At 37.7% G+C, this 22633-nt stretch overlaps 1 protein-coding gene across 12 annotated transcripts in view; it reads left to right on the top strand.

Moving 5' to 3' along the window:
- Nucleotides 1–22633, top strand: part of LOC107863113 (protein DEFECTIVE IN MERISTEM SILENCING 3) — a 65655-nt gene that overhangs the window by 39406 nt on the left and 3616 nt on the right. For 4 of the 12 annotated variants that reach the window (XM_047409445.1, XM_047409439.1, XM_047409447.1 and 1 more), the window contains 7 exons: nt 7772–7963; nt 8061–8381; nt 9152–9374; nt 16530–16692; nt 16787–18110; nt 18250–18528; nt 20624–20837. In XM_047409445.1, the coding sequence (XP_047265401.1) occupies nt 7772–7963; nt 8061–8381; nt 9152–9374; nt 16530–16692; nt 16787–16839 (952 nt within the window). In that variant the 3' untranslated portion in view covers nt 16840–18110; nt 18250–18528; nt 20624–20837. Of the gene's footprint in view, nt 1–7771; nt 7964–8060; nt 8382–9151; nt 9375–16485; nt 16693–16786; nt 18529–20623; nt 20838–21472; nt 21530–22252; nt 22383–22633 lie in introns of those variants that run through there. The other 8 variants (XM_047409444.1, XM_047409441.1, XM_047409442.1 and 5 more) reach the window with 8 other exon arrangements.

The following is a 22633-nucleotide window of genomic DNA, read 5'->3' as shown; positions in this document are numbered from 1 at the left end:
CCTTTGTATCTGGAAAGATTTCTGTCTCCGGTCTCCAAAAATTTTAGACGTGTTTGCATTAATTTTCTTCTAATTAATTAGATGTGTTTGTAGGTTATCAAAAATAATTATTTAGAAGTGTTTGTATAATAATAAGAAGACAATAGTAATCATAAATATTGATGATGATATTATTATTATTATTATTATTATTAATATTTTTATTATACTTTTCATCCTTTATTTCGTACTAATTGACCTGGGAATAACCCCCTTGTGCAGAAAAAAACTACCTGTAGTTGATGCAGTGATGTTAAATAAACACACTTTTTTTTTTGTACTTCTGCTGACTATAAAAAGAGGGTTAAAGATTTTGTTTGGATTTAGGAGTAGGAGATGATGAAAGAGGACTATTTCAAGGTCTTGACAGACTTCCCCTCTACCATCAGTTGTTTGTCGTCCCTGTTCCCTCTATCTCTCTTTTCTTTTCTTATATTTCTTGTTGTTCATTTTCTTCCTCCTCCTCCTCCTCCTTAGCCATTGGTGAAAGGGGCCTTCAGAATTTCCTGTGTTGAGGCACCAGAAGGTACTGGTCCAAATCTGACCTATCTCCCATAAAGGAATGTTTGGCATGTCATATGTGTACTTTATTATATGAGCTTTTCTCTAGATTTGGTCAGAAAAATGTGTAGGACAGTGGTGGTGATGCTCGGGGATCAGAGTGGGCTTTGAATTCAAACTATAGTCTCTAGTCTCTTGCTTTGTCTTATAAACTTATAGAAGAAATCTAGTCTCTTGCACCATCTTATTTTTTGGCCTTCTGTTTTATGGCTGGAAAATAGCTATCAAGTCATGCATGGTTTGAGATCATGGAACAGATTAGTGTAGGGAGCATCTCATGGCTTAGTCCATCTTAGCTCTTCCTTGTTATGGGATGATTCAGTTTCTTCTTTTTTCTTTTGGTAGATGAAGATGTATTTTTGCATGTCGCACACGTTCTGTTCCACGTCTATGTAGGGTCAAAGCATATTCCAAAGTATCATTATATTCCATTCTTAGGGGGAAAAGGAAACATTTTCTTGATAACGGTAAGAACTTTAAGGGAAAGGGAAACAAATGGTTATAGTTGCCGACACGCCCATAGCAAGTGGAGACTCTTGTGTGTACGTAAATGAGCATTTCCTTGCTTAAAGTTAGGTCTTGTTGCGACATAGGAGTTGGAATCTGAATAGTTCACCACATTTTGAGAATAGAAGTTGAAAGAAGCATGGCGCTTAAAATTCTCTAGTTTCTAAATACAAAAAAAAACTCTAAATGGAAATGCTTTCAGGCACATTCTCCAAGAATTTTCTCTTTCCTACTTCTTAGGACTGTAGAACACCTTTTCCGGTGACTTGTCCACCGGAATTCTCCACCTTCGTTCTCATCAACCCTAACTACAACCTTCTGTTGTAGTTTGCTACCACTCCTTTCTTTTTGCTTTCTCTTTCTTATATCATGGGAGACAACGTGATTTTCTTCCATGCTGGTTTTAAGTCCTACGACATCTCAAAGTTCAGATCAAGTGCAGAAACCTGGTTTGAATGGACTGAGCGTAGTAGACACTTGATGAGGAAAGCTACTGTTAACATTAAAGTAATGAAATGGATAGTTCAGGTATTTATTACTGCCTCTAAGGAGCATAAACAGACAGACAGAAGACGGAAATTAAAGGACCATTTTGCAGAATTCTTTTGTGCTCTCAAGTACAATGAACATGGCAGGTACATTAGTGTTATTGCTATACAGGGGGGCAGCAGGTCTGTTATTATAACACCTGAAGTTACATTAAATGCTGGTTGGGGGGATATAGCACAGAAAATCAACAGGTTCATCAATGCCACAGATGAAGCGGAAGTTAATGCAGCAGCTAGAAGGCCATGTCTTGAAGCCTTATACATGGAAGCCTTCTAAACCAACAAGTGGGAGACGGAAGGAATGAAAAAGCCAGTGATCAAATCCTCAATATCCAGAACAACCATTCCTGGAAGCTCGGTGCCTTCAGAAGAGGATGTACTTGGAAGATGCATTGTTGGAAGCTTCTCGGTTCATGAAACTCCAACTTTGAACGACATTCGAAGATGGACTAGTAGCAACTGTCATGAAACCCCAACTTTGAATGACATTCGAAGATGGACTAGTAGCAACTGGAGCACCTCCCATGGAGTCAATGTTTATGGAATGAATGACTCACTTTCTCTTTGAAATGCCTTCCAGGAAGGAGGCAGAACATGTGCTAAAAGGAGAATGGAGCTGGAAGAAGCTAAAGATGAACCTACAATGGTGGTCTCCCACCTCTGGTGCTGGCCAGACAGAATTGCAAGAAATTGGGTCTGGATTCGCCTTCTAGAGTTACCGGTGGACTTGTGATCTCAAACCACATTCCAACAAGTCGGTGACATGTGGCGGTTGGATTGAAACTGAAGAAGAAACCAATCTCAAGAATCATCTTTACTGGGCAAGAATCAAGGTCAGGGGAGATGGAAGTGCACTCCCAAAAGAGGTAGAGCTGGAATGTGATGGATTCATATACAAAATCCCCACCTGGTCCGGCGAAAGTTAGAAGAGGACAGCAGATCAACCATGAAAGAGGTGAAGGACCGATGGGTAATGAGGGTAACCTAACCTATATAGAAGAGAACAACTTTCCAACACTTCTCAGGCTGTGCAGGTCATAGGTCATGTGGGCACATCGAAAGATGGGGCTGATTTTAAAAATAAGTCATGTGATATGCATGTGAGGTGGCCGGAGCAAGGTAATTTCACCCAGTTTAAAAGAAGAGGCCGAAAATTTGGCCCAATCACTTTCTACCCAATTGTACAAACCTGGCCAAGCTCGAATTTTCAGAGCCCAGTAACTCGGACCCTCTGGAGATAGAAATTAATGCTAATATTGGCTTCAAGTTGAGTGACATAGCATCAATTACAAAAGGAATAGACTCCCATCAGGAGGAAAGCTCTGGATGAGACCTCTTCTGCCAAGAGGGCCTCAACTACAGAACAGGAAATCAGAACAGTTGAAATTCAGCAACATCAATGCTTTCTATCTTCTCCAATTCCTACTAAAACCTCAACTGCTTCAATACGACACGTGTTTTTAAACAATTTGCATCCAGAGAATCTGTCAACCTGCGACGGAATAAATTTGATAGAGGAGGACGATAGATGATTGGTGAACAATGGTGGTGAATTGCCTCTTATATTAATGGGAGATCCAAAGGTTGTCTTCAACACTGAAGTTCGTAATCAACTTTTACATACTGAATATGGAAATTGTGGGGAAATCTAGGAAGTTGAAGAAGCCGAACCAATTGTGGTTCGATATCAAGGTGATCATCAAGACAAAGAAGTGGATACACCAATTTGGGTCCGTCAATATTTGATCAAATTACACAAACTATTCGGAGTCAATTTTCAGGGACATGAAGAAGAAGCCATGGAACTTCTCATGCAGATTGATAGCAGTAGACAAGCAAGAAGAATAGAGTCAGAGAGTAATGTTAAAAAAAGCAGATTCAAGGGGATACAAGAGCTGTAGGGACTGGTCTCTTTTGACGTTAAATTCAAAGTTAGTGGAAGCAAAATTAGGGGGAAGGCTTTGACTTTAATTGATCAATGAAGTTCAAATTAGTCACGTGGAATGTGAGGGGATTAAACAACATAGACAAGAGAAGATTAGTGAAGAATTCTCTACTAGTGTGGGTGCATACATCATATGTTTGCAGGAAACTAAACTCGAGGGGGATGTAGAAGACACTGTTAAGAAAATTTACGGAGGTAGATGGAAAAGTTTCGCCGTTTCGCCTGTCTTCAGGCCAATGAAAGTAGGGGTGGAATCATAATGATATAGGATAGAAGAATATGGAAAGGGGAGATATTTCAGATTGGGATTCATACATTGACATGTAAATTTGAAGGTCAGCTGCAGGATTTCAGATGCCATATCACAAGTGTATATGCTTGAAACTGTCACTCTGAAAAAAGGGAGGTTTGGGAGGAAGTAAGTGCTGTGAGGAGCTTGATGGAGGGTTCATGGGCAATTTGTGGAGACTTCAATATAGTCAAATTTCCTATAGAAAAGAGGAATTGCAAGAGAAGGTCCATAGCTATGGTGGAATTCTTGGACTTAATCGAAGACATGAACCTTATTGATCGTCAATTGTGGAAGGTGGTGCATATACTTGCTATACAGGGGACACATACACTACTGCCTCAAGAATTGACAAAAATCCTGACATCTGAAGAGTGGGATGGCAGTTTTAGCAATATTAGACTATCCCTTTGGCGGAGAGTAATATCTTGGGAACAACAAAAATCATACTTCGAGTTCGATAATTGGTGGCTAAACACTGATGGCTTTGTCGACACAGTTAAGAGTTGGTGGACATCATTTGATTTTTTAGGAAAACCTGACCACTTTATCTTGTAAATTGAAAGCTTTGAAAGGAAAACTGAGGGAGTGGAGTAAAAGCAACCAAGGCAATCTGAAAGTACAAAAGTCAAACCTGCTCTATCAACTGGCAGTGTTGGACAAGGTACTGAGAAGCAGAAATTTGACGGAGGAGGAAATGGTGGAGAAGGTATCCCTACTAATTAAGTATGAAGAACTTTTGAAGAATGAAGAAGTGGCATGGAGGCAAAGATTAAGGGCCACTTGGTTGAAGGAAGGAGACAAGATAAGTTTTTTCACAAAATTGCAACTGCCTGAAAAAGATGTAACAACATTGACCAATTAATGTTTCGGGATGGATTAAAATCAAAGCGACAGAGTATCAAGAATGAGATTTTGGAATTTTACAAAGAACTCTACATTGAGACGGAAGAGTGGAGGCCTGGAAGCAACTTCAAAGATTGTCCAGCAATAACTGAGGAAGAAAAGGATCATTTGAAGAGAAAATTTGAAGAACAAGAAGTCCCGAGTTGTTGGAAAATGTGCGTCATGGATCAGGCATGGGGCCTCATAGATTCACAACGGGGTTCTCTATTAAATGTTGCGAGGTGCTCAAAGGGGACATCATGGGGGTATTCCACAATTTCCATTCTCATGCTTTCTTGGAAAGGAGTTTTAATGCTACTTACATTGCTTTGATTCCCAAGAAGAAAGATGCAAAGGAGTTAAGGGACTACAGTCCAATAAGTCTCATCGAAAGCATCTACCAGATTACTGCAGAAGTACTTGCTGTTAGACTGAAAAATGTAATTGAAAATTTGGTAGACTCACAATAGATTGCATTCATAAAAGGAAGGCAAATAATGTATGTTATTCTTATAGCCAACAAAGCGGTGGACTCAAGACAGAAACAGAAGAAGTCTGGTCTTCTTTGTAAGCTAGATATTGAGAAAGCATATTACCATGTTAATTGGAATTTCTTACTTAGCATGTTACAACAGATGGGCTTTGGAGTAAGATGGATCAATTGGATAAAATTTTGTGTTTCCACTGTCAGATTCTTAGTCATCATTAATGGTTCCCCGGAAAGTTTTTTCCAAGCTCAAAGAGGTCTCGGAGTGATCCCCTATCCCTTACTTTTGTTCATAATTGCCATGGAAGGGCTAAACAGCATGATCAAAACTGCCAATATTAACGGGTGGATTAAGGGCTTTGAGGTAGCCATGAATGGTCATTATAGTCAGGAGATTTCACATCTCCAATACGCTGATGACACCTTGATATTCTGTGATGCAAATGTGGAGCAATTGAGAATTCTAAGAATTATCTTAGTCTTTTTTCAAGGTATTTCTGGGCTGTATATTAACTGGAGAAAGAGTCATCTTTTCTCCGTTAATGAAGTAACTAAATGGAGGCTTTGGCAATGATTGTAAGGGGAGAAGTAGGAGCTCTCCCTACTACTTATATTGGCATGCCATTGTGGGAAAAATCAAAATCTACAGGGATCTGAAACAATGTCATAGAGAAATGTGAGAAAAAGCTTTCAAGATGGAAGTGTCAATACTTGCCATTTGGTGGGAGACTCGCCCTGATTAATTCAGTCCTAGATTCTATGCCGACTTATATGATGTCCTTTTTTTCCCATTCATTCTAGTGGGAGTCGCTCAAAGACTAAACAACATTAGAAGGAAGTTTTTATGGAAGGGCAATAAAGAAAAAAAGGTGTATCATCTAGTAAAGTGGAAAGAAGTAATTCTTAGCAAGGCTCAAGGTGAATTGGGAATTAGAAATTTGAAGAATCACAGCAAAGCACCTGGTTCATTCTCAAGACCCTCAAAACGTATGGAGCAAGGTGATTAAAGCTAAGTATGAAGTGAACGATAACTGGATGACAAAGCCAGTTAACTCAGCTTATGGTGTTAGCCTTTGGAGGTCTATCAGGGTACTATGGCCAGCACTTAAACGTAAATTCTCCATCAGTGTACAAAATGGTAGCAAGACTTCATTCTGGAATGATAACTAGTTGGGTAATGGAACCTTATATTTTTGCTCTAGCTCAACACCAACATAGATCTATAGCTGAAATGTGGTCACCTCAAGGTTGGAATCTGATACTTAGAAGAGACCTGAACGACGGGAAGGTGAACAGAATGATAGAATTTCACAAGAACCTAGAGCGGAGATAGCATGCTGACATGGCAGGGAAATAGCAGTGAGAAGTTCAGTGTTAATGCAGCCTATAAAATGTTGAACCAACCCAGAATACCAATCGCAACTGGCCCTGGAAACATATATGGAAGACTAAAGTACCATATAAGGTTGCTTGTTTCTCATGGTTATTGGCAAAGGAAGCGGTGTGTAATTTGATCAAGAGAAAGTGGATTCTTTGTTCTAGATGTTTCTTATGTGAAAAAGAGGCAGAAACAGTTGACCATTTATTTCTTCACTGCAACATCACTAACCAGTTATGGAAGATCTTCATTAATTTCAAAGGTATAGCCTGGACAATGCCTAGAAAGATTACTGAAACTCTCCTTCGCTGGGAAGCAGCTGGAGCTAGAGCAGATGACAGATGACATAAGCAGATGGAAGATGGTACCTGGTACCTGCTTGCATTTGGTGGACAATTTGGAGAGAGAAATTCTAGATGTTTTGAGAACAGTAGCAATACAAAAGATCAAATTTAATTGTATTCTGTTTTGTTTTTGGTGCAATCAGGTCTATTCAGAAGATACTATATCTATCCTAGACACTTCAGGTTCTTGTTAGGATGGTAGGCCTGTTTTGCTTTCTTTTGCTCACATGTATATATGGCTTCAGTACAATCTATATATTGATTTGTGCTTAATACATACGACTTTAACCTTCTCAAAAAAATTTTAAAAAAAAAAAGCCTGGCGCTTAAAGAATGGTAGAGAGGGTTAGAGTTCCGTATTGGTTGGGGAATTGACGGGTGGTTTGCATGTATGGACTTGGACAATCCTACCCTCATAGCTAGCTTTTGTAGTTGAGTTAGGCTGAGGCTCCATATCTTTACATGGTATCAGTCCATCCCTATTTGGGTTGCCGGTCCATGCTCTAGTTGGGCCTGGCGTGAAGGGGGTGTTAGAGTCCAACATTGTTTGGGAATGGACCGGTGGTTTGCATATATGGACTTGGTCTATCCTCCCCTCGTGAGCTAACTTTTGGGGTTGAGTTAGGTCCAGGTGTCATATCTTTACAAAGAAGTAGGCAGATAGTGAAGTAGTTTGCTGTACTTTTCATAAAAAATAAAATGAAGGAAATTCACTGTACTTATTTAAAAAAGGAAAGGAAGTTCACTGTATTATTATTGACATTTGTACTTTATACTCTGAAATTCAGGATTCTCTCCAATTATCTTGGGCGAGAAACAATGTTGGCAGTTGTTTGCAAGACACATGATGGACTTGAAGCACTGGAAAAATATGACAAGGATGGTTTTATAGATAAAAGTTCTGGTCTTCATGGACTTGGAGCTTCAATGGGGAGACCTTTGAATGATCGATTTGTCGTAATCTGTGTACAGAACTTGAGGTTTGTAGTTATGATGATTTCTTCTTGCAATTGCTGCTCATATTCTTTAACACTTCCTCACTCTTTTTTCTTTTTCCTTTTTGACTTATCATTTTAGTCCCTACGCTGGTGAATTTATTGCCGATGACCCTGAGAAGAAACTTTCTATAAAGAAGCCAAGATATCTCAATGATGAAGTTCCTTCTGGATTTATTGGCTTTGCTGTCAATATGATCAATATTGACTCAGCGAACTTGTATTGTGTGACAAGCACTGGTCATGGGCTGAGAGAGACCCTCTTCTACAAACTTTTCTCACGGTTGCAAGTATACAAAACAAGGGCAGACATGCTGCAGGCACTACCTGTTGTAACTGATGGAGCTGTATCATTGGACGGTGGGATAATAAAGAGATATGGTGTATCTTTCCTAGGCGAGAGGTAAAGAGACATGTCTTGAATGGTGTCTTTATTTCATTCATTAATTTTTCTCTTATTTGATAATTCAACTTGTTTGTGAAGACACCCTAAAGAATTGATTGCCTATTAACTTGTTTCATGTTGAGTATCAAGTAATATACTTGATCTCTAACGTTGCCCCTTAACTGGAAAGCTGGTGTTATTTTGTGACCATGTTGCTTGACCTTTGTGGAGTTCAAACTTTCACAAAATTCACTACTTCTAAGCAAATCTTCTGCAAGTAGCCTTTGTTGCATTTGTTTGTATTGCATATTCATTTCAAAATATTAACAGACCGTTGGCATTTTTAATGAATCGTTATCCTAAAAGGGAAAAAAGAAGAAAAGAGTACAACCCATTTTAAAAGTTAATCAGGAAAAATAATCTACTGTATTACATAATATCTGGGGTGGAGTATTCAGAATTAATCAAGTTCGAAGTCTGCAACACCTTTTAGATTTACCTGAATGCCTTCTGTCAACTATTTATAGCTTAATCTCAGTCTCCTGGGAGCTGTTTTTAATCCTATGTTTATGTATCAGGTGTATTTGAGTTCATATGGCAATATTAGATGTATTTGACCTTCCAGCACACTTTATTTTTCTTGTTGATTGCATCACTGAATAATTATTTTCTCTATCTTCCCAAGGTAGGGGTAAGGCTGTGTATTACACTGGGTATGTTGTTGTTTGTTTGTATTGCATCACTGAATCATTCGGGTTATTTCTTTGTTGTGTACATTTTGTGTAAAGGGATGTAGAGATCAAATTTCCGAAGAGTTCCGGAAGGTCGAATCTACCTGAAAACTACTTTAGCACTGAGCGCCAAATGAAGGAGCTGAAATGGAAAAGAGAAAGATTTTTTGAAGATTTACAGAGAGAACAAGGATTGCTGGACCATGCGAAGCTCAACTTTGAAACAAAGAAACGGGAGTTTATCAAGTTTCTTGAAGATAGCTCATCCTATGTTTCCGCGGTAATCAATTGAGTGGGTCTAGTTAGACCATCCATGCTAGTCAATGCTGTTTTCCTAATAGTTTGTGTTGCTGATGCCAAGCAGATATAACAATTAAGTCATCTCTGAGTTGATTTACTTAAAAGCTTGAGCATTTCTAACTTGATCCTCTATGTCCCTACATTCTGCTTTAATTTATTGACGATGAACAATTGATAACTGTGAACGATGCTTACATTTTATCATGCTAGCAGAGAACTCTGCATGGATCGAGATGCTATTTTTTTCCCTGGAACTTTTAAGCTTGTGCTTTCCTTAGTATTCCAGTTATAGATGTTCACTTTGAGCAGTCTAAAGATGTAGTGATATTAGGAAATGAGATGCTAAAGCGCTGGTAATTTTGGCTACAGTAATTTCATGAGAAAGAGGTGAAATGGCTTTTTCTAGGATGCAGTAAAACTTTCCTTATCAACTGAAGATGTTCATATTTGCCTAATTTCCATGAAGAAAAAGAAAAAAAAAATTGATGATGTTCATATTCCATCCTCATTACAGACGAGAGAGAACAAGCTTGCTTTAATTTTGAGATGGAATATTTAGATCAGTAAATTTTTGGCATCTACATATTTGCTTCCTTGTATTCGGAGTCCTCAAGTGGCAATATCTGAAATTGTGGACATTGTTAGGCAAGACAAATGAGGAGAGATATAATTTTAACGTCCGGGTATTAAATAGTTATTTTGTTGCGATGTTTTTCCACAATGTTAAATCTCTTAGTAATATGGATAAGAATTTAGGAGAGAGAAATATTGAAGCAATGAGCTAAGTTGTGTGGGCTCTTTCACTTCTGATGTTGCACTCATGTCATTCCAAAAATGCACTACTTTTGGTGAATACGGCATGCACTCGCTGACATTTTTTAAGAGTCCGAGCAACATAGGAAATGAGTGGAATATATGTTAAAGGGTACCAAAGCAAGACTGCTACCCAAGCATGACTACTAGTAGATTAAAATGCAATTTAAGAAGATCCAGAGAACATGCCCCTTATGTATCATCTAGACTCATTGTAAATAAGAAATTGGAGTTGTTTTGAATTAGAAGTACAGTAGTTGTATATAGTATAAAATGTACATGTTTGTGAATACTAGCTTTTTATAGTAAAATGCAAATGCCGATTTTGTAGAATCTATTGGTGAATTCGCATCCGCACCCAAATTGGCTAATCTAATATAATGAATCTTGTTCTGATGCGGGAAAAATATTTTTAAAAGGCATCTTTATGAAAGAAGGATTGAGAACGATAAGGCAAGCGTCAAAACACTAGCACAACCACATATTGCTCCCACAGACACACATGATAGGGTGTGAGGGGATAGCCAGGTCAGCACTTTTACCAGAATTGAGACCGGACGCCCCTAGAGCGCGCTATAAGAGGCTAAGATTCAAGGGGCTGCCACAGGAATCTAACCTTAAGGAATATAGAAATTTACTCTGAATTCCTAACAAGGACTTTGCCTGGTATTTATTCCTAACTCCGTTCGCCCTTAACTAGTTAACTCAAAAACAATTGAGTGTAGCCTTGGATTCTTTTCTCAAACTTTAAGAAGCTTCAATTGAAATCTCGAGAGTAGAAGAGGAAAGGCTCCTCTGGAGCAACATATGGGTCTGATGTGAGAGCATTTGCCTCCTCTCGGCCCTGAGGCCGTTGCAAATATGATGCAACATACCCTGAACCATTATTTTGCAGTCTGGAAGAGATGAAGGCGGGCCTGCTCCAGGTACGAATGGAATTAACTGTGCGGGTCGCCTGCATAGCTCGGAAATTCGGATTCCCAGATAGAAGAAGCATGAATGATAGATATAAGAACAAAGAAATTGAAAAAAAATGATAAAGTGAAATATCAATTGTTTAGTATCGCCTCTTCATAAGACGTTCATTGGCAAGGAAATGTATGCCTTAGAACATTGATAAAGACATTAAAACGCACATCAAGCGAAGCAAATTGCTCAACACGTTTTGAGCCTTGCTTCAGGGCTTAAGCGCGCTATGCTTACTATCTTTATTTGGCTTTTGTGAGAAATAATGGAGAAAAATATTATTTGAATTGTGTATCTAAATTATTACATTAAGATCCTATTTATAGACACTACTTTACTATCCTTTTCCAAGTAGGACTTTGTATACTATTCCTATTCCTACTTATATTCTAACACTCCCCCTCAAGCTGGTGCATACAAGTCATATGTACCTAGCTTTTTACAAATGTAATTAATACGAAGACTAGTGAGTGACTTGGTGAAGATATTTGCAAGTTGATCACTTGACTTCACAATTTTGTAACAATATCTCCGAAGAGTATCTTTCTCTCTAATAAAGTGACAATCGATCTCTATGTGATTAGTTCCTTCATGGACCACTGGATTAGATGCAATATGAAGGGTTGCTTGATTATCACATACGAGTACCATCTTACCGGTTTTTCCAAATTTTAGTTCTCTTAGCAACTGTTTGATCCAAACTAGCTGACAAGTTGCTGCAGCCATTGCTCGATATTCTGCTTTGGCACTAGATCGAGCAACCACACTTTGTTTCTTACTCTTTCAGAACACCAAAGTACCTCCTACTAAAACACTATATCCGGATGTAGAATGTCTATCAGAGGTAATCCTGCCCAATCAGCATCTGTATATCCAATGATATGATCATGGCCTCGATCCTCGAAGATTAGTCCTTTACCTGGAGATGTCTTTATATATCGCAAAATACGAGCAACTGAGTCCTAATGACTATCACAAGGAGAAGTCATAAACTGACTTACAATGCACACAAGAAAAGAGATGTCAGGTTTAGTCATTGTGAGATAATTCAACTTTCCGACCAACCGCCTATACCTTCTAGGATCACTGAGTGGCTCCCCCCGTCCTGGTAGCAGTTTAGCATTTGGATCCATAGGAGTGTCAATGGATCTACATCCCATCATTTTCGTCTTCTCAAGAATGTCTAAGGCATACTTACGTTGAGAAATAACAATACCTGATCTGGATTGAGCAACCTCAATACCTAGAAAGTATTTCAGTTTGTCGAGGTCTTTAGTCTGAAAATGCTGAAAGAGATATTGCTTCAAATTAGTGATACCATTGATCATTGCCGATGATAACGATATCGTTAACATAAACGACTAAATAAATACACAAATGATTTAGAATGGCGATAAAATACTAAATGATTAGCTTCACTATGAATCATGCCAAACTCCTAAATTACTGTGCTAAACTTCCCGAACCAGGCTCGATAGGACTGTTTCAAACCATAGAGTGACTTACGCAATCGACATACAAGGTTACTAGACTCCTCCTGAGCAACAAAACCAGGTTGGTTGTTACATATAGACTTCCTCCTCAAGATCACCATGCAAAAAAGCATTCTTAATGTCTAACTAATAAAGGGGCTAATGACGAACAACTATAGATAGAAAAATACAGACAGATTCTATTTTAGCCACGAGAGAAAAAAGTGTCACTATAATCAAGCCCAAATATATGTGTATATCCTTTGGCAACAAGGCGAGCCTTAAGCCGATCAACTTAACCATCTGGACCAACTTTGGCTGTATAAACCCAACAGCAACCAACAGTATATTTACTTGCAGGAAGAGAAACAAGCTCCCAAGTACCACTCGTATGTAAAGCAAACATCTCATCAATCATAGCCTATTTCCAATCTGAATGGAAAAGTGCTTCACTTGTAGTCTTAGGGGCGGAAATAGAGGACAAAGATGATACAAAAGTATAATGGGGTGATGATAGACAATTGTAACTCAAGAAAGTATAATGTGGGTTAGCATTACGAGTAGATCTTATACCTTTTTCAAGTGCAACTGAATGGCTAGGAGGAGGCAAGTCCGCAGTAGGGGAAGCTTCAGGCGCATGAAATGAATCATCTGGAACTAATGATGGACGCGGGCGGCGATGATAAGTCAAAAATGCTGGCACTGCAGCTGGAGATGTAAAAGTAACTGTAGATTCCTCAAAGGTTGGTGTGGGTAAAACTAGAGGTATGGGTAAGACTTCAGAGATATCAAGATGATCAGAAGATGTATAGTAAGGTTGAGATGCAAAGAATGTGACATCGGCGGACATAAGGTAGCGACCCAAATCAGGTGAATAACATCGATACCCTTTTAGAACTCGAGAATAACCAAGGAAGACACATTTAAGAGCACGAGGGTCTAATTTATCTTTTCCTGGGGCTAAGTTATGAACAAAACACATGCTCCCAAAAACACGAGGGGGGATAGAATAGAGATGTGACTGAGGAAATAAATCGAAGATGATGGCATTCTATTAGTGAGATAGCAGGATGCGAGGACTGCATCGCCCCAAAAACGCAGCAGAACACGGGATTCAATGAGAAGAGCGCGAGCAGTATCAATGAGATGCCTATTTTTCTTTTTATAACATTCTGATTAGGGTGTATGGACATGATGTCTGGTGAATAATTCCTTGGTGAGTCATAAACTCCTGAAACTGGGATGATACGTATTCTAAGGCATTATCACTATGAAAAAGTACGAATAGAGATACCAAATTGATTTTTTATTTCAGCACAAAAACTTTTGAATATAGAAAATTAACTCAGAACGATCTTTCATTAGGAAAACCCAAGTGCATCGTGAAAAATCATCAATAAAACTAACAAAGTAATGAAATCCTAAGGATGAACAGACTCTACTAGGACCCCAAATATCAGAATGAACTAATAAGAAAGTAGACTCTGAACGATTCTCAATACTACGTGCAAATGTAGCACAGGTGTGTTTCCCAAGTTGACACGACTCACAATCTAATGTGGATAAACTAGACAAACTAGGCACCATCTTCTGTAGCTTGGATAGACTCGAATGTCCTAAACTTTTGTGAATAAGGTCTAGAGGGTCTGTAACGGAGCATGATGTGAAGGAATTTGAAGAGGTAAGATGGTAAAGGCCTTGTGATTCATGTCGTGTGCCAATCGTCTGTCCCGTACTGCGGTCTTGCATTAGAAAAGAATCATCAAAAAAGTTATACCACAATAAAGGCAAGCGTCAAACGACTAAAAGATACAAGATTAAAAGGGCAACCAAGGACATAAAGAACAGAGTTTCCAGTGACAGAAGATAGGGGTTGGCTTGTCCAACCCCTTCTGATTTGGTTCGGATCCCATTGGCTAATGTAATAGCTGGAAGAGACTCTGAATAAACAATATCAGACAGAAGTGACTTATTGCCTGAAATATGATCAGAAGCACTTGAGTCCACAACCCATGATCCAAAGGTAGGAGATCGTGCAGTTGAGACTATTGATAGAGATGTATGCTTACTTGCTCGATATTGAAGATACTCATGATATTCCTTTTCAGATAAATACACATGTTGATCACCTGTGGTGTTAGACTGAGCAACATGAACATTTTTAGGTGGTAGACCATGCAAAGAATATCATATTTCACGTGTATGTCCAAGCTTATTACAATAACTACACTTAGGTCGAGAATAGCATACATCACGAGTATGCCCAAGCCTTTTACAATAACTACACCTAGGTTGAGATCTTCCAAATCGACCTCCCCCTCGTCGATTCTTCATGGATTGTGATGTTTGATTTTCTGATCTCCTCATTAAGGGTTCAAATATAATCATAGGATTAAATTGAGCAAAAAGTCAATCACCAAAAAAAAATTGGGTCAATCACCGAAAAATTGGTTAGTCGCTGGAAAAAAATTAATTTGATTGTTGGAATCAAGAAATAGCTATCGGTGCAGCCTTGGAATGAAGAGGCGACCTCACTGGAAAAGAAATCTGGCCAGAATATATAGCACGTGCCAGCGCGTGACGTACGTGATGCGCAGCTCTGAAACTTCCAGCGGTGCATGACGGCACGTGGCTCGCCGGAGATGAGATTCACTCACTGGATTTTGCTCGCCTAAGTGTTTCGCACCTCGTGGTAGTGTTGGTTTTTGCACACAACACTTATAAAACAGACGAGGGCTCAAACTAGACTTGATAGTCGCCGGAAATCGAAGCACGGGGACTGTCTTATTGAGTTTTTTTCCCAGTAAGTTTCTCACCAAAGCAGCTCTGATTCCATGTGAGAAATAATGGAGAAAAATATTATTTGAATTGTGTATCTAAATTATTACATTGAGATCCTATTTATAGACACTACATTAATATCCTTTTCCACGTAGAATTTTGTATACTATTCCTATTCCTACTCATATTCTAACAGTTTTATTTATTATGGTTGCATGTATGGCAAAAACCCTAGTTGAAACTGTTGACTGTGTATACTAATATAATAATAATGACTTATTCGTATAAATGTGCTGAAGATGTTGCGCTTTCCGTTTTTCTTTGTATAGTGGAGATAGTTGCACGTATGACAAACATATCATTAAAGGACTCTTACCTTGCTTCCATATCCTTGTGAACTAGAAGTGAACCTTCACTGATTGAGTAAAAGCACCTAAACATATCTTGCTCCCCCTATGCAAAACAGATGTATAATATGATTTTTGACTATGAAGGACCTTATAGATTCCATTGCATTGTTGTAAGCTTTTTGGCATAAAACGCAAGATTATTTCAACTCTTCATAGATTGCATTGCATAGTTGTAAGAAAGATAGTCAATACTGTACCTAGTGTGAATGTGAGGTACAGAAGTGAACCATAGAATAGGAATATTGATTGGTGGCACCAGGTCCATGTTGTCCTCTCTGGCAATTTCAAGTCAATGTTTCAACTTTCAAGGAGAAAAACTAGTTATTTTAGGAAGAAGATCAAAGAAAAAAAAATGAAAAGTGATGATGGAGAAACTCTTGCAAGTTTCTGTTACTTCAGTATGGATGGTTTAAAGGTGGTTCTGACATTTCTTTTCTTCTCCTTGAATCTCTGGAGTTCTCCCAAACTTCTCCTTACTTTCTTGTTTGGTGCTATAAGTAGTCTTGCAATTTAACAGTCTGTGAAATATGAAAGATCCTATGATTACTCGTAATAGAGTGATGTACCTAATTAGCGCCACCGTCTTAAATTCTTTTTATACATATTAGATGCATCTTCAAAATTGTACATAAAAAGCTCATGCATGCAGCTTATATCAGTGTTGATTCTTTTCACGACTTGGGCTATGATAAGACGTGGTTGTGGAGAAGATTAAAGGAAAAGCAGATGATGCAGCTGCTGTTATCAACAAGCTGCTCAGATCACCAAAATCTGAACAACTGTATTTCAAATATGCTCATGACATACTTGATGCGGTTCCACTTCTTGGAGAGGTTCGGACCCATAAGCTTAGCAGGTTGGTGCTGGTATCATATCCTCAATCATAAATGATTGAGTATAATTACTTCCTTAGCAATATGGATATAATTGATTGTGTTTTCTTGCTTTAGTATGCTTTCAACATATCTTGGAGAAGATCAGATGCTTGCTCTGTAATATGTGAATCCCGTGCAGTTGCCAGAGCTCTTGAAAATTATCAAATGGATGGAAATGTAAATTGCGCCAGTGCTTTTGACATATTAGCAGCTAAGCATGGAATTTCCATGAAGGGTCGATATTTGGTTATATGCCTTGAGGATAGAAGTCTCTTGCATCGTCTTATTTTTTAGCCTTTTGTTTTATAGCTGGAAAATAGCTGTTAGTCATGCATGGATTGAGATCATGGAACGGATTGTGTGGGAGCATCTCATGGCTTAGTCCATCTTAACTCTTCTTTGTCTTGAGATGATTCAGTTTCTTCTTCTTTTTATTTTGGAAGATGAAGATGTATATTTTCTTGTTGCACACGCTCTGTTTCATGTCTATGTAGGGTCAAAGCAAATAAAAATCACCGTCATGTTCCATTCTTAGGGGAAAACGGGAAACATTTTTTTTTTATAATGGTAAGAACTTAAGGGGAAAGGGAAACAAATATTTGTAGTGCCAACAAGACCTTAGCATGTGGAGACTTTTGTGTACAAAAATGAGCATTTCCTTGCTTAAAGTTATGTCTTGTCAGGACGTAGGTGTTGGAATGGAATAGCTCTCTGCATTTTGAGAATAGAAGATGACAGAAGCATGGGATTTAAAGAATGTTAGAGTGGGTTAGAGTCCTACATTGGTTGGGAATTGACGGGTGGTTTGCATATATGGCCTTGGGCAATCCTCATTCCTCCCCTTGTAGCTAGCTTTTATGGTTGAGTTAGCACGAGGTGCCGTATATGTACATGGTATTAGAGCCAGATCCATGCTCCAGTTGAGCCTGGTGTGAAGGGGTTGTTAGAGTTCAACATTGGTTGGGACCGGTGGTTTGCATATATGGATTTGGTCTCTCCTCCCTTTGTGAGCTAACTTTTGGGGTTGAGTTAGGTCCAAGTGTCATATCTTTACAAAGAAGTAGGCAAATAGTGAAGTTCACTGTACTTTTCAGAAAAAAAAAACAGAAAAAGAAAAAGGAAGCTCACTGTACTTGTTTAAAAAAAAAAAAAAGAGGAAGTTCGCTGTATTATTATTGACACTTGTATCTTATACTCTGAAATCCAGGATTCTCTCCAATTATCTTCGGCGAGAAACAATGTTAGCAGTTGTTTGCAAGACACATGGAGGACTTGAAGCACTGGAAACATATGACAAGAATGGTTTTATAGATAAAAGTTCTGGTCTTCATGGACTTGGAGCTCTAATGGGGAGACCTTTGAATGATAGATTTCTTGTTATCTGTCTAGAGAACTTGAGGTTTGTGGTTATGATGATTTCTTCTTGCAATTGCTGCTCATATTCTTTAACACTTCCTTACTCTCTTTTCTTTTTCCTTTTTGGTTTATCATTTTTTTTCCTATGCTGGCGAATTTATTGCCGATGACCCTGGGAAAAGACTTGCTATGAAGAAGCCAAGATATCTCAGTGATGAAGTTCCTTCTGAATTTCTTGGTTTTGCTGTCAATATGATCAATATTGACTCAGCGAACTTGTATTTTGTTACATGCACCGGTCATGAACTGAGAGAGACCCTCTTCTACAAACTTTTCTCACGGTTACAAGTATACAAAACAAGGGCAGACATGCTGCAGGCACTACCTGTTATAACTGATGGAGCCGTATCTTTGGACGGTGGGATAATAAAGAGTGTTGGTGTATCTGTCCTGGGAGAGAGGTAAAGAGACTAGTCTTAAATGGTGTCTTCATTTCATTTATTTATTTTTCTCTTATTTTGTTAAGTATCCACATTAAAAAAGGGATGGGTAATTGGTCTCCATATATGAACTTGGACAATCCTCCCCTCATAAGCTAGCTTTTGAGGTTGAGTTAAGTCCAAGATCCATTCTTTACATGTGAGAAATATAGGAGAAAAATATTATTTAATTGTTGTAACTACATTATTACATTGAGGCCCTATTTATAAACACTACATTTCAATCCTTTTCCTAATAGGACACTACATTACAATTCCTAATAGGACACTACATTACAATCCCTTTCCAAGTAGGATTTTATATGTTATTCCTATTCCTACTCATATTCTAACATATTTCATAATTCAACTTGTTTGTGAAGACACCTAACGAATTGATTGCCTATTAACTTTTCCTTTTTGAGTATCAAGTAATATACTCGGTTTCTTACTTTTTCCCTCAACTGGAAAGCTGGTGTTATTTTCTGACCATGTTGCTTGACCTTTGTGGAGTTCAAACTTTCACAAAATTCCTCAATCTGTATAGGATATATTCTTCCATTCCTTTTACTACTTCTAAAAGCAAATCTTCTGCAGGTAGCCTTTGTTGCATTTGTTGGTATTGCAGATTCATTTCAAAATAATCAATAGACCATTGGCATCTTTAATGAATCTTTATTCCAGAAGAGGTAAAAAGAAGAAAAGAGTCTACAATGCATTTTAGAAGTTACAACAACAAATCCACTGTCCACCAAGTGGGGCCTGGGGAGGGTAAAGTGTACGCAGTTCATATCACTACCTCAGATTAAGTAGAGAGGCTGTTTCTGATAGCCCCCGGCTCAGGACAGATAACAATATAATAAACAAAATACATAAAAGCAAACAACAAGAAGGGATATCACACCGCTAGATAATAAAGGAAACAAGACACCGACAAGTTAATACTATAAAATATCTATTCGAAAAACATAGATATCAACAACACCACGAACCAGAGACTACAAGAAACTAGGGGTGTACATACCAAACCGGCAAGTCAAATCCAACCGACGAATCAAACCAAACCGAGAAAAAAACCCGACTTATGGTTTGGTTTGATTGGTTTGGCGTTAGAAAAAAAAAAACGACCATTCTTGGTTTGGTTGGGTGTTAACCAAAAAAAAGTCAAATCGAACCCGAATTAAACCGACATAATATATATATATATATATATATAATATTCGAACTTTTTTATACATAAAATATTAATTATAATCTACTTTTTCAACTAGTTTTAATAATTTTCAATAATTTGAAAGTAGATGTAGATATATATTTAGATTTGAGCCTTTAAGTTGTAATATTTGTCCATTAATTGCTAATTAAATGATCGAAAACCCAATATAAACTTAAAACATAAACTTTTCACTCTTCATCTCACTTTTTAGTTTCAAGAGAGTTTTTCGCTCCTTATTTTTTCATAATTATGGTTTTTCATTAGCACATGAGTGAAAACATATTTGATCTAGTCTTCGATCACAATATAATTGTAAAATCTAAAGATTATAAAAAAAAAATGAAAAAAACCAACTAAAACCTAAACCGAAAGAACCAATTTTATGTTGGTTTGATTTGGTTTATAGTTTTAATAAACCGACATGGTTGGTTTGTTTTTTTTTTTAATAAAAACCGAACCAACCCGACCTATGTACACCCCTACACGAAACTACAGGAACAAAAATTAGAAGTTAATCAGGAAAAATATTTTATAATATAATTTCTGGGGTGATAAATTCGTCTACAGCACATTTAGATTTACCTGAATGCCTTCTGTCAATTATTTATATCTTAATCTCACTGTCTCCTAGGAGCTCCATTTAATCCTATGTTTATGTATCAGATGTATGAGTTCATATCTCAATGTTAGATGTATTTGAATTTGCAGCACACTTTATTTTTCTTGTTGATTGCATCACTGAATCACTATCCTCTCTGCCGGTACAAGGTAGGGGTAAGGCTGTTTATTACGCTGGGTATGTTGTTGTTTGTTTGTACTGCATCACTGAATCATTCGGGTTGCGGTACATTCTGTGTAAAGGGGAGTAGAGATCAAATTTCCGACGAGTTCCAGAAGGTCGAATCTACCTCGTCGACACTGAGAGCCAAATGAAGGAGCTGAAGTGGAAAAGGGCAAGATTTGTTGAAGATTTACAGAGAGCACAAGCATTGCTGGACCATGCAAAGCTTAATTCTAAAATAAAGAAATAAGTGTTTATCAAGTTTCTTGAAGATAGCTCATCCTTGTTACCGCGGTAATTAATTGATTGCGTCTAATTAGACTATTCATGCTTGTCAATGGTTTTTTCTTAACAGTTTGTGTTGTTGATGCCAAGCATATATCACAATTAAGTCATCTCTAAGTTGATTTAGAAAAAAGCTTGAGCATTTTTAACTTGATCCTCTATGTCCTTACATCGTTCTTTAATTGATTGACAATGTTATTTGATAACTGTAAACTTACATTATATCATGCAAGCAGAGAACTCTGTAGAAAGGGATGCTATTTTTCTCCCTGGGAAGTCTTAAGCTTGTGCTTGATTTAGTATGCCAGTTATAGATATTCTCTTTGTGCTGTCTTAAGATGTGGAGATATAGGAAGTGAGATGCTAAACATTGGTACTTTTAGCTACAGCAATTTCATGAGAAAGGGACAAAATAGGTTTTTCTAGGATGCAGTAAAACTGTCCTTTTTTAACTGGAGATGTTCGCATGAAAAAAAAAAATTTAAGACGTTCATATTCCAACCTCGTTACAGATGATGGAGTCACATTTGCTTCAATTTGTACTGGAATATTTAAATAACAAGTAAATTTTTGTCATCTACATATTTGCTTCCTTATATTTGGAGTCCTCAAGTGGCAATATCTGAAACTGTTGACATTGTTAGGCAAGGCAAATGAGGAGCTTGGGAAGGATCTTTTGCAGACCTTACAGTAAAAGAAAGGTCTAATTTATGTAAACTTCTGCTGAAGCAATTTGTTACAAGAGGAAACATGGATAAATAGAAAATTTAGTAGTTCAGATATTAAGTAGTCCTTTTGTTACTGTGTTTTTGCCATAATGTTAAATCTCCTAACACTGGTAAGAATTCGTGGAGAGAATATTGTAGAAGTGAGCGGAATATATGTTAAGGGTACCAAAGGAAGACTACTAGCTGATTAAGGATGCAATTTAGGAAAATCTTGAGAACATGTCCCTTGTATATCATATGGACTGTTTGCATATCATCTGGACTGTTTGCAATGAAGAAATCGGAATAGTTTTGGATAAATAGCATAGTAGTAGTATCCAGTTTAAAATGTACCCCCTCCGTCCCAATTTATGTGGCATCATTTGACTGGGCATGGAGTTTAAGAAATAAAGGAAGACTCTATCACTTTAATACTTAGTACTTACCTTTGCTCGACTTTTCTCTCAATAAAGTGTTAAGTGAGACCCAATAAGGGTAAAATGGGGATGATGCCATTAAATAGTTGTCAAATAAGGACAAGTGACATTCTTTTTTGGGACACTAAAAAAGAAGGGTGCCACATAAAATAGGATAGAGGGAGTACATGTTTGTTAAGTACAGCTTTTTACAGTAAAACGCAATGCCATATCGGTAGAATCTATTAGGTAATCTCCATCCACACCTGAATTGGCTAAACCTAGTCTTGTTCTGATGCAGGAAACAATCTCTATAAAAGGCATCTCGGCGAGGACAGCCATGCCACCACATATGTGTTTGGACGACCCTAGAGCCCACCAGTAGAACCCAATCCTTAAGAGACTATGGTCTAAGGGGCTAAGCTTCACCTGTAACTGTACTCTCTGTTTGGATGGTTGTTACATATTGTTTCATAAAGTATCGTTTAGTATTGTATTGTGTTGTAGTGTATCGTATTGTATTGTTTTAATGAATACAATGTTTGGATATGATTGTATTGTTTTCCGTTATTACATAATCTAACCACATCAATTATTTGAAGGATAAACCTACAAGGAAAGTAGGGTATGGAGTTGGGCTACTATAAAAAGGTAGGATAAAGGATAAAGTAGGACTATTAAA

The sequence above is a fragment of the Capsicum annuum genome, chromosome 3, assembly GCF_002878395.1.
Source record: "Capsicum annuum cultivar UCD-10X-F1 chromosome 3, UCD10Xv1.1, whole genome shotgun sequence".
Taxonomy (NCBI): domain Eukaryota; kingdom Viridiplantae; phylum Streptophyta; class Magnoliopsida; order Solanales; family Solanaceae; genus Capsicum; species Capsicum annuum.
The sequence above is the reverse complement of the archived record's forward strand: the minus strand, read 5'-3'. Positions and strand labels throughout refer to the sequence as shown.